We start from the raw sequence: 19,344 nt of genomic DNA on the forward strand, positions 1-19,344 counted from the left end.
GGGGGGGGAAGGAGGGACAGGTTGCAGTGGGTAAGATGTGGGAAGGCAAGGGTCAGGGGCCAAGCTGCCTGCCCCCCTGCCACTGCTTTGCCTGCTGCAGTAGCAAGTGTGGGGGGGATGAATTTAACATGAGATGTGATATATGAATTATAACAATTTTATAGAATTTTACCACGTATCAAATTTAATTATTGGGGCTATCTTAAGTTCAGAGTTGTCTTGGATTTGGGAAAATACAGTAGTTGTTCTGACATGATGTTTCTTGTAAAAAGGCAGTTACTTTATCCTCATACCACAAGGAGGAAACATTGAGTGACTTTTTATTAGAGAATTAGGTGAACTGTCTCCAGGGGAAGAAAGTTCTCAGTCTCTTCAAAGAACAAAAAAAGGACTAATGCAAAGGGACAAATATTGAAGTTGAGCTAGTGAGTTAATGGTGGGGAAAGGGTACTTTCCTCATATTGCCTGTGAGCAGTCTTCTGTATAGTTCTCTCAATTTACAGGTCTGTTCACCCATTAAGTAATACAGTATGACCTCACGAATCTGGCATGCTTGAAACTGAGCACCTGCTGTAAATGTGGAAATTCCAGATTTTTTAAACCGATGCAGTGGTCGGTCCTGGAGCAGCGGGGGAAGGGGGTAGCAGTGGCTGGTCCTAGAGCAGTGGCTGCACACGGAGCAGCAGCATGTGGTAGTAGATGGTGGTGGCAGCTGCCATATGCAAGCTTCCCCCTCTGCTGCTCTGGGACTAGCTGCCACTACTCCCCGATGGAGTGTAGTTTTAAAAAGTGCCCTGATTTTTCGATAATTCCAGTTTGTTGTATCTGGATTTATGAGGTTATACTGTATTATGCAGCTCAGTAACTTTAACTTGTAGGGTGTTTTCCAGTAGGGAGGAAGAGTTCACTTGGCTGTGTTTAACCACTGTGTGCTAGTAACACAGCTGCTACTTTATTTTGCCTCTTACCAGAACTTATGAAGCAGTTTCACTGATTCTACTATGATTGAGTGAACTAGTGCTTTTACAGGATTTTATATCCTAAACTTTCATGTTAGTCCCAAGAGCACGTGTTGACCAGAAGGATGCAGTTTAAATGTTAAATTCTTGAATGCTTGGCAAAGTTAGGGAACTAAAATCAATAACTTACATGTAATTTTTACATGAAGGATGTTGCTGGAAAGCTGAGAAGTGAGTTAAAAAATCTTGTAGTAAAATTGGGCTGCATAAATGAGTTTATTATGACTTACTGTAAAGCAGTGATTCTCAAACAGGGTGTTGTGGCACCTTGGGTTGCCTCGAGATCCTAACAAGAAAATGTCAGTATAACTTTTATTGTTAATGCTATCCAAATTACTCATTCACAAGATGAATTTTTTTTCACCCAGTCAGCATGGGAAGAAAAGCCCCTCATCTTATAACGGAACTTCCTTAAATACACTTTCTGTTATTAAACTGCTGCCAAAAGCAGCATGCACTCAGTAATAGAAATCAACTATGAAGTTGACTAAATGCAGCTAGAACTGAGCATGACTATAAAACACATGGTCCACATTTGGCAAGTATGCTGATGGGAACCTACCAGAAGGATAAGTTAGTGCAGCTCATTGAGTACAGTCTACCTCAGCACCAGCTCATTTTAAACTCAAGGTGAGCCACAACACTGACTTCCTCTTCACTCCTAGACTTGAGCTGTGCTTTTCTTTCCCACTTCCAATGATTCCTGTTTCTTCACTAACCTTAAATGTCCAGCAGACATCACCAAACAGGGCTCCAAACAGTTCACCCAGAATCCCTCTGTTGGTCCCTCTTAGCCTGTTGCATATTATTTTTGTGGCCCTGACCTCTGTGAGAAGGAACCAGACCAAGTTGCTCTGAGTCTTATCTGCATCTACATTTTTGGAGGATCCCAGGACTCATGACAAGAACACCCAGTTGCAGTCATGAGTGGGGGCTAATTATTAGGGGTAGTGGGGATATCTGGTGTACACACACACGTACTCAGCAGTGGGGTCACTATGACTTGACATGCTGTAGTCTCTGTTGGGGCCTGGCCCCAGTGAACTATATGGTAAATCCTGAGCCTATTGGCTTCGGACTAATATAATACATAGTGGGGCATCTACATGTGCACTTTACTGCAGAGTTGACTATATTAGCTCTGCAGTAAAGCATCACCATCTATGCATGCAGTGCTATGAAGCCAGAGTAAACTAATTAACTCTGCCATAGTAGAGTACTGCCCAACAAAAGTACTATTCTATGGCAGAGTTACTTACTCCACTGCAACGCATGCATAGATGGTAACCAGAGCTGGCTGTGGCACAAAGGTGCTACGGTATGGGGACTGCCTGCTAACTAGCCCCACACAGTAGTAGTCGTGTGCCCTAGCCAGCTCCTCTGCAGCACATTGAGCCAGGGTGGAGCATCTCCAGGCCAGCAGGCTGACCCCTGCCCCACCACTCCTAGCTCCCGCTGGAGCTGGCTGTACCATCCCAGCTCAACTTTTTGCACTGCACATGTAAATGTTGTGCCTGGGAGCAATTCACTGCAGCCCAAACTGCACCAGAGTTTGAGGTGTGCTAATTTCACATGTGGAAGCTCCCAGTTTGTAAAACACATAAGTTGGGACCAAAGTGCTGCTTAAAAGTGTGTTTAAAGAAGTACCTGTGCTAAAACTTGCAGCAGTTTCAAAAAGGGTAAAATGGATCAATTTCAAACTTGCTGCTTACTTCCATGTGCTCAGGGAGGGAGGGTCTTAACAGTAAGGGGAAGGAGAAGAGGCTGCAGGGGGAAGAAATTAGGGGAGCAGAGGGCTAGATCCCTCCCCCGCATCTATTTTCCCTGCTGTAGCAATGGGAGGGGACAAATTTAAGCCAAACCTCAAATAAATTCTGTACCTGGAAAATGATAACAAATGCATACATTTTCCTTATACAGGCAACCCCTGCTTAATGCTGTTCCACTTAGCGCTATTTTGCTATAACGCTCATTTTAAATTGATACCTGATTCCACTTAGCGTTCAGCTAGTTTTGTTATAATGCTCGCGATTGCCATCTTGGGTCATTTTAAAAACACTTCCGGTCACCATCTTGGGTCGTTAAATACTTTTGGTTTCACTTAACACTCGTTTCGCTTAATGCTTAGTTTTAAGAGCTCTAAGTGGGGGTTGCCTGTATAGAATCTAATTATTTGGGTGGTTGTCTTGTATTCAAGGTCATCTTACATTCAAGTAAATGTGGTATTGTCTGCTGAACAAAGCAACTCTAACTTTTTTATACCCCAACAAGGTTCCTAAGTGATGTTCCAAGTCCTCAAGTCCTTCAGGAGGAGATGGCCTGGATGAAGGAGAAACTGTCAAATCTAGGATCACCAGTGGTTCTCTGTCATAATGACCTGTTGTGTAAGAATATTATCTACAACAAGAAACAAGGTAGGTATTGAACACAGCTGTAAGTAAAATTTCATTCTATACTTGTGTTGTAGTCGTTAAATCACTAAGGTTTTACTAATGGTAACAAGTCAAATTAATTTGCTGCTTTAAATAAAGTTTGGTGCAACAGTAGTGGTATTTTTATAAATATTTGTTGTCTTTTGTAGTTGTAACCAGAGTTCAATTCTAAAATACTTTTAGTCTGCAGAGGCAAATCTTGATATTCTTAGTTTCAATGTAATAAGCTTGTTAATGCATAATTCTGAGCAAAAATTTCAAAGTGTCAGGTTTGTGTTCTTAGGGTTTTTTAAAGTGGAAATGGTTGTCAGTCATACAAACACTTTTAGGAAATAATCTCTACAGGTGACTATTATCAATGCATTGTTCTGATTTATCAGAGATATTGGATGCCAAGGAGAAGACCCACATGATGAAGTATCTTAATGATACTTACGTGACTTTCAATGGCTCAGTTTATATTCTGCATATGACGTACATAGGCAACTTAATACTGAAGATATTTTTCAACTGAAGTAGGCATTGCACATCTTGGCAGTGGCATGTTACATTTTTATTTTGGTAATAACAAAAATATTTGAATTCCTGAGAGGAATCTTTATATTAAAAGGAAACACAGGAAGCTAGAAAATGTCTAGAAAATCTGAACATAACCTTAATTTCTTTCAAAGTTCAGTTTGTTTAGTGGTTTGAGGTTCGGTTACTAAACAATACATTCACAACACGCAGACAAGGTGAACTTAGTGATAAAATTGAGACACTGAAGTAATGTTAAGGTGAAAATAAAATGCTTAATTCAGCCTAGCTACTCAATTTTCCTCCTGTCCCCAAATTTCTATAAATTGAAATGAATGTAACAAGTTCATCATGTAGAAACGTGTTGGTAATCGTAGGAAGGCTCGCAATTCAGATATTGAGGGTTCTCTGTAAAGAGGGATTTTGGACTTAGTATTGTTTTGTAACTTGGCGATTGTTTAGCATTAATGCCAAAAACTTTTTTTTAATTATGAAATGAATATGAACAGAACTTAAGTGTGCTCCATCAAGCATTCAGCAGTTTTGAAGATTCAATATCTCAAAGTTTAGATTATGTGCCTTACAAGCTGCATAAAATTTGACCAGAAAGAAAACATAGAAGTTGGTTCTAACTTGAAAATTGGTTGTTTGCTTCAACCATTTCTACATTAAAGGTGCTTTTTCTAATTGTACAAAGTGAAAAATATCTTCTAGCAGTAATCCATGTATACATAACCTCTCTTCTGAGTATTGTTTTCCTGCTTGAACATCACTGCTACTAGCAAATGTTCTTCATGCCAAATAGCCATTGATTACACCTGTAAAATACTTTGCACAGGTATGTCACTCGGAACATAAATGTTAATGCCCTTATTTCAGTGGGGTTGCATAGACTGAAATTCTCTAAGCAAATGTTGATATATTGAAGGGGGAGTGGGGGAGAATTCAGTTTGCTCTTCTAAATGTGTTGGCCTGCTGGACTAATAGGAGTTAAATAGATTAACAATTTATTTTTATTGATAAATTCAGCAGATATACTCCTGGATACATAGACCGGACCTATTGATTTAAGGATGCTATTTTTTTACAGTCACTTTTCAAGATAGAACCATACTTTACTGTTTAAGCAGTAAAAGAAACGTAAGTCAGTTAAAGGTTCACTGTCACAGTCAGTAGACTTAAATTTCCCATTTTTGAAACAAATGCTGTATGCTTTTCTTTTTGTAAACAGAATGGAGGAAAAACAATCCCAGCAGTACCTCACTTATGAGCAATCCTACAATAACCAGTGTGTGAGTGTTTAGTGTTTTGGGACAGGGAGGGGTGGAGGGAGGAATCTCTATGTACAGCACTTTGGCTTCAAGCTGGTTGTGAATAACTGAATGGGAAAATATTTGTAAATATATGAAATAGCTAGACTGTGTCCATTAAAACTGACATACTTGAATGTTGCAGCACATCATGTACACTGTTGTAAGAACTCTGCAAACCCAAGATACAACAGGTATTATTCTTATAGTAACCAAACCTCAATGCCATCTGCAAAATACAAAGATTTGTATATAGTAAAGGCTGTGTATTCAGTGCTGTAAATTTTTTTTACAGTGCAAAACTTTTAACCCATGTGTTATGTATTATAATCTTATACTATTCTTGAAATGGGAACTCAGCTTTAACTTTAACTAAAAATAAGCATGAATCATTGCAAATCTGTCAAGCAAAATATTTCTTATTGGTATGTGAAGAATTCTTTTTGCAAGCTACTGCAATAAGAATGCAAAGAAAACTCTTTAAAGATGCACTTTACTCTCTGATACTCCTAATGAAGGAGGCTGGCTAAAAGTTGCACTGAGGGAATCGCATAAATTCCTTGTAGTATCTTTCTAGATGGATATAGGTGATAAATATCTTGCAGATGTCTTTGATCCCTAAAGGGGTTAGTATCATCAACTAGCTTCTTGTCTCTACATCTCCAACCTCCCCTCTTTTTTGTATTTGGTCCATAAAGTTCTAACCCTATTATTAATTTGCATTTTTGGCTTTTCAGAAGTGATGTCTAAATTGGTACAGACATAACCCATTATTTGCATTGGTTCTTGTGCGGGCCGGGAGCGACCCGAGCCCTTTTTCGGGCTGCACGCGGGCTGTGGCCAGCAGCCTGGGCTCGCCGGGTTGGAGAGGGAAGGCCGTCGAGCTGGAATTAGGCACAGACGCGTAGCGGTAGTTTAAAAGATTGTTTACTTGCACCGAGGTGGCAGTGGTGCAGGCTGAAAACTTGCTTGAGTTGCGGTTACAGACAGGAAAGAAGACAAAACTCGAACCTGCAGGGCACGAGGGTACGTCGCAAAGGGCTCCGGCGACGGGAAGATGAAAAATACGAGGGTACATCACAAAGGGTTTCGGCGACGGGAAAATAAACCTGCAGGACTCGAACCCGGGTAGAAGAGCTCTGAGGCCGGTCGTAAGGGCTCACACGAAGTTTGCTAGGCTCCGTGGGTTCTTCCGTTCACTCATCCACACGAAGTTTGCTAGGCTCCGTGGGTCCGGTTTGATCAGACCTCTGTTGCCTGCTTGAAATGCGCTGGGTCCGTAAGGATGCGCAGCGCTTAGAGATCTTCACACAGCGTGAAGTCTCCTCCTCCCTTGTTCGTGGAGTCCTCCAACTTGGGCGGAAACCACTCAAGCCTGTTATACGGCTAGCAAGCCAATCACTAGCCGCCACGTGTGAATAATTTAGAACTGGCCAATAATGGGACTCGAATTAGCATACAAATGGCAGGAACTCTTTGCAATGAGCATTTCTGTGCTGCAACAAAGAAATGCACCCTGCAAAGAGAGCTTCAAATTGGCGGGAAATTCTCCCTTGCACCGGGGTTCTCTTTTGCAGCAGAAAACTCCACCGTGCAAGGAAGTTGTAATTTAGCAGGAACAATTTAGCAGTGCCGAAGCGCACACAAACAAATCACACCCTTTGGGTTGTGACAGTTCTATTATCAGTTGGCCAGTTTACTGTAGACCTCCTAGTGTAAATAGGGCTCTGGTGCTTTATCACCACACTTTACTTAATGCTGTCCTCTCAAATGCTAGATTGAATTCCCAGTTTATTTACACTTTTTTAATCATCACAGAAAGGTTGTAAACATTCTTAAATATCTACACCTTAACCATCTTTCCAAAGGGACTAAAATGAAGAATAGAGTTCTGGCATCATTTAATAGACTTCATCACTCATCTGCAGATGGGTTGAATTTGCTTGCACTCTGGCTTAGAAAACATGGCCTCTTGCTGTTTTTGCTAATGTCTGCTTTTAGTCACTCCGGATATGAAATTTTTCAATGGCATCACATTATGTAACAGATTTATAATTGTCTACAAAAATTACTCTATGAAGGATAAGCTCAAATAGAGTTTCACTTCAGTGTCTGCGTGAATATAGTTTCATATCTGAACTATGTGTTTATATTTAAACGGCCGCCAGCTATCAGTTAATTTTTAAAGCCTCTGGTTCTGATATTCTTGACGCTTGTCCTGAGGAGCTTTCAAAGACATGAATCTGTCACTATGCTCTGATAATACCAATACCTATCATTATATCAGTTCTTTTCAACATTGTAGCACACTTTCTGTTCTTTTTCCCATTCTTGATTAGTGTATATGTTAAAATATTTATCATAAAGATAGATACACAGCTAAGTCAAAATGGTCAACAGTCTATCCAAGTAGAATAGCCCATTTAAACTAACATGGTGAAGGAATGTCAGCCTTTACATCCAGGTACCTTTGCCGCCTTAGCCTGTACGAATCAGGTGTGCCCACTTCAGCTGGGTGGACTGAGGGTAGCTTTTGGCACCAGTCCAGAGCAAAGTTCAAACTCCCATCTCTGGAGCTGTAAATCATGTGTCACTGCAGCTTGACTTTGCTAAGTAGTCTATATTTATTTTTCTTTCCAGAAAACAACACTTTACAGTTCCCATTTGATAATTTTAAAAAGTGCTGTGCGCTCAGCACTTAAAAATCAGATTACCCTAATTATGTTCTCTGTTCTGAACGGTAGAACTTTAGCCCAGAAGTCCATTTTAATTTGAATATAGATTAGGCCTTTAGATTTGAAAAATTATGATGTTCTCTGATCAGAAGTTTCTGTGTGGTGCTCATGTGAGGAGAAGGCAATACACCTACTATTTGAACCCATTTTACCGCATTAGGTGTTTCTCAACCCATTCTATAACATGGGTCACTCTCAATACAGAAATTGCTTTACAGGTCACTTCCTTTCTCACTAACTCACAAAAATCATCTCTTATCCTACCCATGATTATTTTATATTTATGTAGCAACTACAGCAATGACTTGGGTGAAAAATAATTACTTGTGTCCAGCCATTTCTAGTGCACAAATAGAAATGTCATCATCTTTTGCCTATCATCTCCTGGAAGACAGCTAGCAGCTGCCCTCTTGATCACTTGGCTTCTGACTTATTAAATGCAATGTCAAATACACTAAACCACGTGGATTAAAATGCTTGTTGCATATCATGCATTTGATTTTTATGTGAAAAGTGAAATCATATGTAGTGTGCAGTATTTAAAGCCTTTGATAGAGGGCATAAAATTGCTTCTCAGACTTGAAGTCAATAATATGAGCTCCATAATGATATGTCTCCAGTTTTGAAATATCTTTTGTCTCTGGGTGAAATCTCACAGTAGGCAGTAGTAAAGAATTAGCATTAATAATGGCGTTTTTCCTCTGACGTGCTAATGAACTTGTAAAAAGGTTCTCCATTTAATTTGATTCAGTAGGGGGTTATGTAGCAGTTAGCATTGGCTTAACCACTCCTATTTATGTCAGTGGGAGCAGACATGGGGAAATGCTGAGTACTTCAGGAAATCCCACCCTAAAATACTGGTTAGGTAGTAGTATGCAGTACTCAGAATGCAGCATTTTGAAAAATAGCAGCCCTTCTGGATGAGCTCTTCTCCATTGTTAGTTACAGTTAATGCAAGTCCCTATATTATTAAACATAAATCAAGCTGAAAAGTCCAAGAATAACATTATAAACCAGAATATTTTCTTGTTCAGTTACTAAATTGAGGTAATTTAATACCTGGTCTACCAGGTATTTATGAAGTGATGCTTTGTATGAGTCTTATTTTCTTGAGAGAAAATTGAAGAGAATTGTGCATCTTTAATGTTTCATGCAAAAAATTAAATTTAAGGTTGAGTTCCACAGTACTATGGGTCTGAAAAAGGAGAGCAGTGAAATGCAGAACTTTTCTCTTTAAAGTTTTGTGTCTTATCAAATGTGAGTGTGCCAAATTTTCTTCATCTGCTACAGATTAGGTATGCCATTGTTGCTGCCATGTGGCGGCGTGCACCCTGCTACTTAAACGCACTGACTGGAGGTTTATCGCTTCACTTGTTCACATGCACCTCCCCATAGGAGAGCGCAGAGCCTGGTAACAGCCTCATCTGTATCTTGTTAGCTTCGTTTTCTTATTTTTTTTTTTTAATACCATTAACTGTAACTGGAAATGAGATTTTAAAATGAAGGCTATCTGTAATAAAAATTAATGGCACCGCAGAACTTGGATAAAAAAATACATTTATTTTTAAATGTTTTAAGTTGATACTTTGTAAGCAGAATTTTTACCTGCAATTTTTATGTATTTTACATGAAAAATTCTGAATCCAGGAAATGTTGACTGGTTGGGCTGTTGGGGTTTTTGTTTTGTTTTTTGTTTTTTTTCCCCTGGCTAGTTCAGTTGTGTGAAAATGCTAACCAGGGTTGGGCTGTGCATTTTTAACTGGTATTTATATTTAACCACTGAGCTTTATAAATTACTTATGTAAAGAAATCAACATATTAAGAAACAAGCAAGAAACACCAACACAATTTTATGAACCTCACAACTGCGGATGGTTCAAGTGAAATGTTAGTTTTATTTATTTATTTTTAACTGTAATTCTTTGGGGCAACAATTGTAAAATCAGTTTCTAGTGATTTAAATACCCTTAAATTGATTCAAGAGAACCTCATTTGTATGCTGTCATTGAGATGTTTTCTGTGAAGGGTCCCTAGTTTTGTAATTCACTTTCTCATTTTGGATTGACAGAACCACTAGTTATTAGCCATGTAGGCAGGACACACACCTTTTTTTAATGTGGAAAAAAGGATAATATGAGTTTGGAGGGGTAAGAAGTTGGCAAATATTCAGGCAGTCCTATTATATTACATTGCCTGTCTTTTTAATTTTATGGAATGCAAGCTAACCAACATATTACATAAATGAGGTCAGGGAGGCATCAAGTGTAAAGAGGTTGGCTATAACCTGAAATACATGTTCTTCATACTGGATGTATTAGACTAATATGCTATGGTGTAAAGTGTCACAGTCTGTATGCACAACACTATTAGACCACAGCAAACTAATTTTCACCACCATAAGATAGTACTATCAAGGACAATATTCTCTTATGGCAGTGAAAATAACTGTGCCTAAATGCGCATGTAAAAGCTATATGGGTGTAAATTGCTCCTGGTTAGCCCAGGCAGCAGGGGCCAGACCTCGATCTGCTACCTAGCTACACAGCTCTGCTCTTTGGGCACTCTCCTGTCCCAGCCAACTCAATAGGGGGCTACTCTGCCCCAGCTCAAACTACTGCAGTCCCAGGCACACTTGTAGATGTGCCCAGGAGCCATTAACTCTGGTGTAAACTGTGCTGGAGTTTTATTGCATTGCACTAGAAGCATATGTAGATATACCCACTGGTACTAAAAAACCTTATCAAAGCATTTGGTCCTGTATAGAAGCTAACTTTGGGGGGCTTTATGTTGAGGTGTGTCCAGTAATGCATTTTAATGGACCTTAATGTTGCTTTAAACTCCACAAGTCTTACAAGCAAGTAATATCTGTACTACAACTTTTTCAAAATGATTACCAACCCTTACAAGTATAATTCAGATAAACTTAAAATAGTCTTAATTTCAAAATTAGAGTTAGATTTCATCAAGGACTTAACTTCTAAATTTGGCCTCAAGGTAAAAAAGCCAGCATAAGTAATGGCAAGACTATTACTATGACATGAAACATGCACTAAAATTTCTACGTCAGGTGTCATTAAAATTTGTAGTATAACATTTTATTAAGGAAAAACCTGTAGCAAGTCAGCACAGTTAGATACCTAGAAAGACATAATTATGTAGCTTGAAAGGAGTTTAATAGCTGAACCACATTCATGCTGTAATTGAGTAAGCTAGTAATTGTTTGCAGCTCGGTACTTGGAAATAAAATTATAAACTGAACTGGAAATTATCTACTTGAAGTTGCCACTGAATAATTTAAATTTTGCATCACTTTGCCCTTTCTCATTTTAGTAAATGACTGCAGTTTTCTTAAGAAACCAAGTTCTGTAACAATTCTGTTTTGCTTACTTTTTAAAGCTCACTTCATTCCTTGTACCTTGACTCATTGCTGTAGTACAGATCTGTTAGAGGAGCATCAAAGGCCGTATCTAGATGTGATTAATTTCCCCTAGCTTCCCTGTTGATTAGCTAGATAAAATGTCTCTCTTTTAATCTTGTAAAAAAACAAAAAAAAACAAAAAACAAAAAAAACCCCAAACAAACCAGTAAACAGTGTAGCATTTGGGACAGTATTGCTTCTTCGTTAGTGCTTTATTATGTTGTACAGGTTAGTGGCACTCTTTTGCAACTGATTCAGTCACAGTACAAGAAAAGCATTATATTCATGTAGCTAGTCAAACCTGGAAGACGCTTGAAAAGTTAGGAGAGGAGAGCTAGCTGTCTTACAAAAATGACTTCATGTATGCTTTCACACTTTATAGCCCAGCCATAGTCCTTTACTTGTCAGGGTGGTTGGAATTACTTTAATCTATAATTGTATTTGCAGGACAAGTAGTCCTGTTTTTCTAGATCTAGTTATACTTTGAGGAGATTTTGGTTTTTAGAATTATGAGAGTTTCTCTCAAACAGCATCTGAGTGTCTTTTTTTTTTTTTTTTTTAAGGCAGCCAGTGCCCCCATGTGGTAGAACTTGAAACCTGGAAATTTCATGAAATAGGCTTTTAGGATTTTTTTCTTTTTTTTTTTTTAATTAAAACTTTTTGCATGTTCAAGCAAGCTGTTGATCGGGGAGGGTTTTTTTTGTTTGTTTGGGGTTTTTTTAATAAGGGAAGCTCATACCACAAAATTCACAGCCTTACCCTGGAATGTCTCAAGAGTGCATGCAGCTGGGCACAAATGAGACTATATTGTTGGCAGATGTCTAGGGACAACACAGAATTGGGGTTGAGGGTTTATTTTATATGAACACTTATGTTTTCACTTTTGTGTCTCGCATAGGTGATGTACAGTTCATTGATTATGAATATTCTGGATACAACTACCTGGCATACGATATTGGAAATCATTTCAATGAGTTTGCAGGTAAACATTGACTTTCCAACTTAACTAATAATCAGTTTACATTTTCTTTAAGTGTACTTGCTAAACCCCACATGTATTAACATCACTGAACTGAATATCTCAGGGAGGGGTGGGGGGTGCTAATTATGTCTCTGATTTGCAGCTATGGTACCTTGGATGTGGGAATATTGACTTGGCCCCAATTGGACAAGAAATCTGGCAGAGCCGAAAATAAACCTAGAACTCCCAAGTGCTTGCCATCTGCCTTTAGCTTCATTTTTAAGCAGATTGAGGGAAGTAATTATTTCATTCTGTTCTGCACTGGTGAGGCCACATCTGGAGTGCTATGTCCAGTATTGGGCCGCCTACTATAGAAAGGATGTGGACAAGTTGGAGAGAGTCCAGTGGAGAACAAAGAAAATGGTCAGGGGCTGGCGCACACGACATCTGAGGGAACTGGGTTTATTTAGCTGGAGTGTTGCCCTGTGGGGTCAGGCCAACTCTCAGGATCTCAATTTTGCGCTGTTAGGAGGGTGGAGTGTACAATTGCACAGGCACATACTCAAAAATCAATTGGGCGCATACACACACTGCCAATTCAGGCACATACACATCCAAAATTACCAGCCTTGGAAATGCACACCTATCACCAATTCAAGGATCTACACACACTATACAGACCAAAAGAAATTAAACCAGAATCAGTTACCGATACCTGCACACCCAATACACATACACGGATCACTAATTCGTATATCATGCACACAGTGACATACATGTATATCAGTTCACATACATACACACCACAACACCCAAGTTAGGAACTCACCTGTGTGCGTGTGTATGTGTAAGTGAGTGGTATGTATGTGCTTGGTGTACGTGGGATACCTGGGGGAAGGTTAAGGTAAGAGAGAGTGAAAGTGTAGGGGGTGAAAGTTGCCGGGACTGGGATTGGGACTGGGATTAGAACCGGTAGACTAGAGAGAGCTGGGCTGAGGAGCTGAGGCTTGGGGTTACTTTAATCTCAGCCTCCACCAGCAATAAACTAAAGTTGCCGGTGCTGGGATTAGAACTGGCAGACTGGAGGGAAGTTGAGGTAAGTTAAGGTTAATTGGTGTTAATTGAAAGCAGAAAGCCAGCAGAGCAAAAAAGCAATGCCGGGAAGAAGCCCAGAGGCTGGAGCCGGAGCAAGGAGGCTACAGGGGAGCCAAGAGGTACATGGCGAGAGGAAAACTAGGAGTGGGACAGGCCTGGAGAACACAGAGAGAGAGAGAGCCTGAAAGTGAAGGCAGAGAGATAGGAATTGGGAAGAGGTGGCAAGAGGCAAGAAGTGGTGGGAACAGGGCTGAGAGTGGAGAGAGAGAGAGAGAGAGAGACTGGAATTTAAGATAGGGAAGGGACTGGAGGGCAGTAAAACACAACTGAACTCAGGGTTACAAATGACAGTAGTTTAATAAAGGGGAGATGGTGACACGATATTTTATTGGTTCCTTTGCGTGCAGGGAGGCAGGCAGTGGCAGCAGGGGTTAAAGAGGGTTGGTGCAGGGGCTGAAGTCCAGGAGTCCAAAATGGAGGAGGAGATATATAGGTGATATCTACCTATCCCAGGCTGCAAGGGGGTCCTTGATGGGCAGTCAGGGTCTCCTTCAGCTCGGTGGTGTCCAGAAGGGAGTTGCCGGCATGGCCTTTGGGGTGGATAGACGGTGTGATGTGGAGCTGGTGTGGTCCAGATGGAACTAACATTCCCAAGGAGTCAGTCTTCACTACCCCTTTTTATGGAGCAAACTACCTCTGATCTTCTATGGGGTGGGCCTGTCCAGGCAACGTCAGTCCTGTTCCAGAGGGCTCCAGGTATTCTTACTGAGCATGTGCATTGTGGCACAATAGTGGATTGCCTCATCTTTTGTTTCTTGAATGCTGGGGGTGGTTCCAAGGGCTGGGTCATTGGTCCAGGTATTGATGTTGATGGTTCGGTCATTCAGAAGGAGCTGTTTTTAGACCTACTGCCATTGTCTCTCAGGCACCCTCATTCATCCCCATTCATTCAGGAACCAAGTTACATAGGAGGGGTAGTACGAGTCATAGGTTACACAACCAGGCATGGGGATAAGATGGAGGCTTGACATTACAAGATGGAAACTTGACATGACTTATGCTAACTTACATATATAGGCCTAAAACAGTAATCACACAATATAAAAGCAGTACAAACATAATAATTTTCACTTATAAAACAGTGGATATCTATGTCAAAATAGCAGGGCACTTATCTGCAGAGGGAAGCGAAAAATAAAACTTACTACCTACATCTTAGCTTACTTATACTTATCTATAAGAGGGAGAGACAAAGTCAGAAATGGTTGGGAAAGGGGAGGGAATGCATTTTAAAAGAAAAAAAAAAAGAAAAACTGGGGGTTTTGCTACAGAAGAGAAGACTGAGGGGGATTAGATAGCAGCCTTTACCTACTTGAAGGGGGTTCCAAAGAGGATGGAGCTAGACCGTTCTCAGTGGTGGCAGATGACAGGACAAGGAGCAATGGTCTCAAGTTGCAGCAGGGGAGGTTTAGGTTGGATATTAGGAAAAACTTTCTCACTAGGAGTGGGGTGAAGCATTGGAACAAGTTACATAAAGAGGTGGTGGAATCTCCATCCTTGGAAGTTTTTAAGTCCTGGCTAGACAGAGCCTTGTCTGGGATGATGTAATTGGGTATGGCCCTGCTTTGAGCAAGGGGTTGGACTAGATGACCTCCTGAGGTCCCTTCCAGCCCTAATTTTCTATGATTAATCTTCCTTTCTCTCTAGAATTAAAAAAGAATAGTAAGAGTATTGTGATGTGCTGTCATTTTCCATTCTTCAGGGTGTAGGTGCGGCAGAGAATCACGTCTGTGTACTATGTGATATTCTCCACCTTCAAATAGCAGACTTGTGATTCCTTGCATAGTTTTTTATGGAGACTTGATAGTGACTCAGTCTTGATGTCCTTGTTAACCTAAGTCTAATGCCTTATTAACTTTTCTCTCATAAATCTGCACATTAACTCAGTACCAAATTAAGTACATCTTAACTTGTTTTTTAAAGTTAAGTTTCCCAAAGGAAACTTTAAAAACCAAGGGGTGACCATACCTGCCCCATAAAAAAGTTTTTGGTCCTTTATGGTTCTTTGAATGCCCTTTGTCCTAAATGCATAAATAAGGGCTTTTTTTTTTTTTCTTTTTTGTATGCCAGTTGTAGAGTTGCACTGATATATCGGTCCATATCATATTGGCACCAATAAAAGGAAAATTAACTTTGTCAGCAGTCGGCTTTTTTGGCCACTGTGGCTGATAATATCACTGATAAAGGCCGCGTGCATGTACACAGTTGCAGCATGCACATGGCCTGGAATACAGCCCAGCAGCTTGGAGAGCAGCGTCTGGCCTGTAAGTCTGTGGTGGGGAGGGGGCATGTGTAGGGGGGGATAGATTGAGGCCCCCACAGTGAGGGAGGGAGTGGGGCTGGGACAGAGGCAGAGGTAGGCACTGCCCAGCCAGGATGGGGCACAGGATGGAGGTGCGGGCACCTCATCCAGGGGGTGGTAGGGGTAGCTCCTGCCACAGTGCACCCCGGTGGAGGCATGGGAGGCATGTGCCCCCCAGATTTGTGTGTGGGCTGCCTGCTGTGGGCCTGGGGCTGTGCCAGCTTCTTTCCAGCGGGGAGCTGGGCTGTGTTGGCATGGCTAAAGTCCACCCCGTAGCCACCCCTCTCAGCACCAGCCCTCCTGCTGGAAAGAGGCCAGTGCAGCCCCCAGCCCGTAGCAGGCAGCCTGCCCTTGCCCTGTGCACAAATCCGGGGGGCATCTGCCCCCATGCCTACTACAGGGCTGCATGCAGCAGTGGGAGCCGTTCCATCCCCCCAGCTCCACCACTCAAGTCACCTGCAGCTCCATCCCCTGTCCCACCCCAGCTGGGCAGCCCCTGCCCCTGCCCACTCCCTCCCTCACTGTGGGGGCCTTGATCTGCCCCGCCCCACCCCGCCCCGCCATGCCCCTTCACCCCCGCAGACTTCCTGGCCAGATGTTGCTCTCCATGCTGTTAGGCTTCATTTTGGCTATTGGATTGGTATCAGCTGATATGGCTGGTTAATAATTGGACCTCGATATCTGCCAAAAAAATCTATATCAGTGCACCACTAGCCAGTTGCATCAAAAAACAGTAGTAAAAATTCTGTGATACCAATTGCTGTGGTGTAGTAATGTTAAACGCACCAATTCTAGTCTACTTGGCATTGTTCCCCAAAGTAGAGATTTTTAAAGCAGTTATGTTAATTTTTCAAAATGTCTGGCAGTGTATATATGTATTTTGAGACCTATCCATGTTTGCTTTGTAGTACGTTGCATAGAGATATATGATGAGGACAGCCTTGTGCACTGCTGCTGCTCTCAGACAGTTCAGCCAAGGTTTTTGACAATTTGAGTGCTTTCAGATTTAACACGTGCTTGAAACATCAGAGTATCTTCAGGCACCAACAGTGAGAGAGATGGCGAAAGATTTGTGCTAGATGAATAGATTGACAAAGGTCAAGAACTTCTGAATTTAAAACATTCCTCTGATTTGAAAGGGCAGATTTGAATCCCAAATTGGAAAGGGGTTAAGTTATGATTCCATGCATGTACAGGACTACTTTTCTTTGGGCAGAATCTGATTCACAGGAGTCGGAGGAAATTTGATAGAGGAAGGCACGATTGATGATTTCAGCAGATGTGGAGTTGAGGTAGAGACATTAGCATATAAAGAGAATTGTAGTGTGTAATGCAGGCTTGTTTGTAGGCAAAAAATAAAACTTTGATCAAGGATGGTATAATTAGAAGCAAGTGAAACTTCCAGATGTTAATAGAGTCAGTAGAAGAGGGGATTAGTTTATGGTGTGGTGGTACTGGACACACAGAAAATTCTTCTTTTGTCCATGATAAAATATACATATACATGAGTGTCTCATGTTTAGTAAGAAAAAATTCAGATAACATAACATCGTTCTTTTCTTTTCTTCTTTCTTTCACTAGAATTAAACAGGTTTTTGACTATTCCTCAGAAGGTTGTTGGTTTGTAATGCTTTAGTTCATGGGGCTTCTCCCACGTAGCTGGGAAAATGTACTGATGTTCATGTATATCAAAGTACAAAAGTACACATGTATGTTGGCTGTTGCCAAATACGCAAGTACCAAATCATTCACAATTGAGTTGCACTTTTTATTGATGTACCCATCAACATGAACATCTGCAATACTTCAGAGGAAATCATATATTATACAAATATGTAGATTTTCTGGGAAACAAGCTTCTTAACGTCATACAGCCATCCAAAAACCTGATGGGAAGAAGGTCTTTTGTTTTGTTGTTTGTTTTTTTTTCTTTAGGGGTGAATGAGGTAGACTACAGCCTTTATCCCAGTAGGGAATTACAGGAGCAGTGGCTGAGATCTTACCTTGAAGCCTACAAGGAGTATAAAGGATTTGGCACAGATGTTACTGACAAGGAGGTTGAAGTGCTGTATGTTCAAGTAAATCAGTTTGCTTTGGTAAGTGTCTTTGGGTTACTAATCTGTACAATACCGCACATTCCTCCTAGTTTGCAAGAGTACATTTGAAGAGGTATAATTAAATATGGTAGCACCTAAATCATTCTGGTATGAGTGGTTTGCAACTAACTTAGCAACCCAGTGAGAGCTAAATTAAAGATGAACTCACAGCTGTTTTTTGTTATGGCTTTTTAACTTCGAAGGGTACTGCTTTTCCAATCAGCTGGAGCACCTCGTACAGTCCCTTACAATTGTTTCCTGTGGCTCTGCATACCGATCCCCTGGCTAATTTGCAAACTGTTGTCTTTGCTGAGGGCTCAGGAATCTAAATCTACAAAGAATTTGGGCTCTAATATGCTTTTTCTGCAGTCTTTGTTCTTCCTTACTATAATGTATGGAGAAAACTGCAGTTCTCTTGCTATGCGGGTATTACTTCGCAGACAAGTGTCATCAAGTCAATATGGCCATGACACATTCCTCCATCACAGGCAAGGGGAAGTAAGCCACATCTTTTGTCTTCATTGGCTAACAGAGAAAGGAATCAAGTAAGTGTCTCAGCATTCCTAAATCCTGGCTTTGATTAAATAGAAGAAATGCTGTCAGGATTTGAACTGATACCCGTGTATATGTAGTAATACATGTCTTGTTAGGTCTTACCGTAGATGAGTGCCCCAGTGTCAGAGTATTATATAACATGCAGAACGATAAATATTCACCAGCAGATGAAATTTGCTAAATAGTATGAAGACCTAACTTGGCAGTACTGGACGTTTGATTTCAGACTGCTAACAGCACAGTATTATTTTCTTCTATGAACATGTCCTGTACATTTATCACGGACTTCCTGAGTCCAAAATTCTAATGTAGAAGGTTACAGATTTTTTTATGAGTGTGTAGCATAAATGTACATGGAACTAGGAAAGCAAAGTCCAAAATCACTATTCAGAACTTAGAGGGAGTAATACATTTTTTTTCCCTTCAGATATACGTTGAAGACTACACAGAGGGCATGTCTGTCTTACTACACAGTAAAGAGGTGGAAGTTGGACCTTCTTAGAGTGCCTTTCCACCATCCTCCTTTCCTATCTATTCTCATTTGAAAAACTGTACCTTTTACGGTGCTGGAGCAGTGGTTGGGGAAGGGCTGACTTCCCAATGCCACTTGTTACAGCTTTATATCTTTAATATACCCAGTTTACCAAGCGCTAATCAGGTTTGATCCTGCTTTGCAGGAGATCAGTATGAGGTATCGTGGCAGCTGTTCCTTGCCCAGATAAAATTTTTACAAAGGTAATGGTAAGACAGATTTATGCCCAGGGAGGTATACATCTGGGCAGCAAGTATCGCCTTGTCAACTGTATCTGGAGAGAATTATTCAGTGTTCCTGCTGACTTCTTGGG

General features: G+C 40.8%; 1 protein-coding gene across 1 annotated transcript in view; it reads left to right on the forward strand.

Moving 5' to 3' along the window:
- Window positions 1–19,344, forward strand: part of ETNK1 (ethanolamine kinase 1) — a 30,341-nt gene that overhangs the window by 2,527 nt on the left and 8,470 nt on the right. Inside the window, exons 3-5 of the mRNA XM_025208526.1 lie at window positions 3,291–3,433; window positions 12,329–12,412; window positions 17,784–17,944. Coding sequence (XP_025064311.1) covers window positions 3,291–3,433; window positions 12,329–12,412; window positions 17,784–17,944 — 388 coding nt within the window. The remainder of the gene's footprint in view (window positions 1–3,290; window positions 3,434–12,328; window positions 12,413–17,783; window positions 17,945–19,344) is intronic.

The sequence above is a fragment of the Alligator sinensis genome, unplaced genomic scaffold, assembly GCF_000455745.1.
Source record: "Alligator sinensis unplaced genomic scaffold, ASM45574v1 scaffold517_1, whole genome shotgun sequence".
In the NCBI taxonomy this organism is placed as follows: Eukaryota; Metazoa; Chordata; order Crocodylia; family Alligatoridae; genus Alligator; species Alligator sinensis.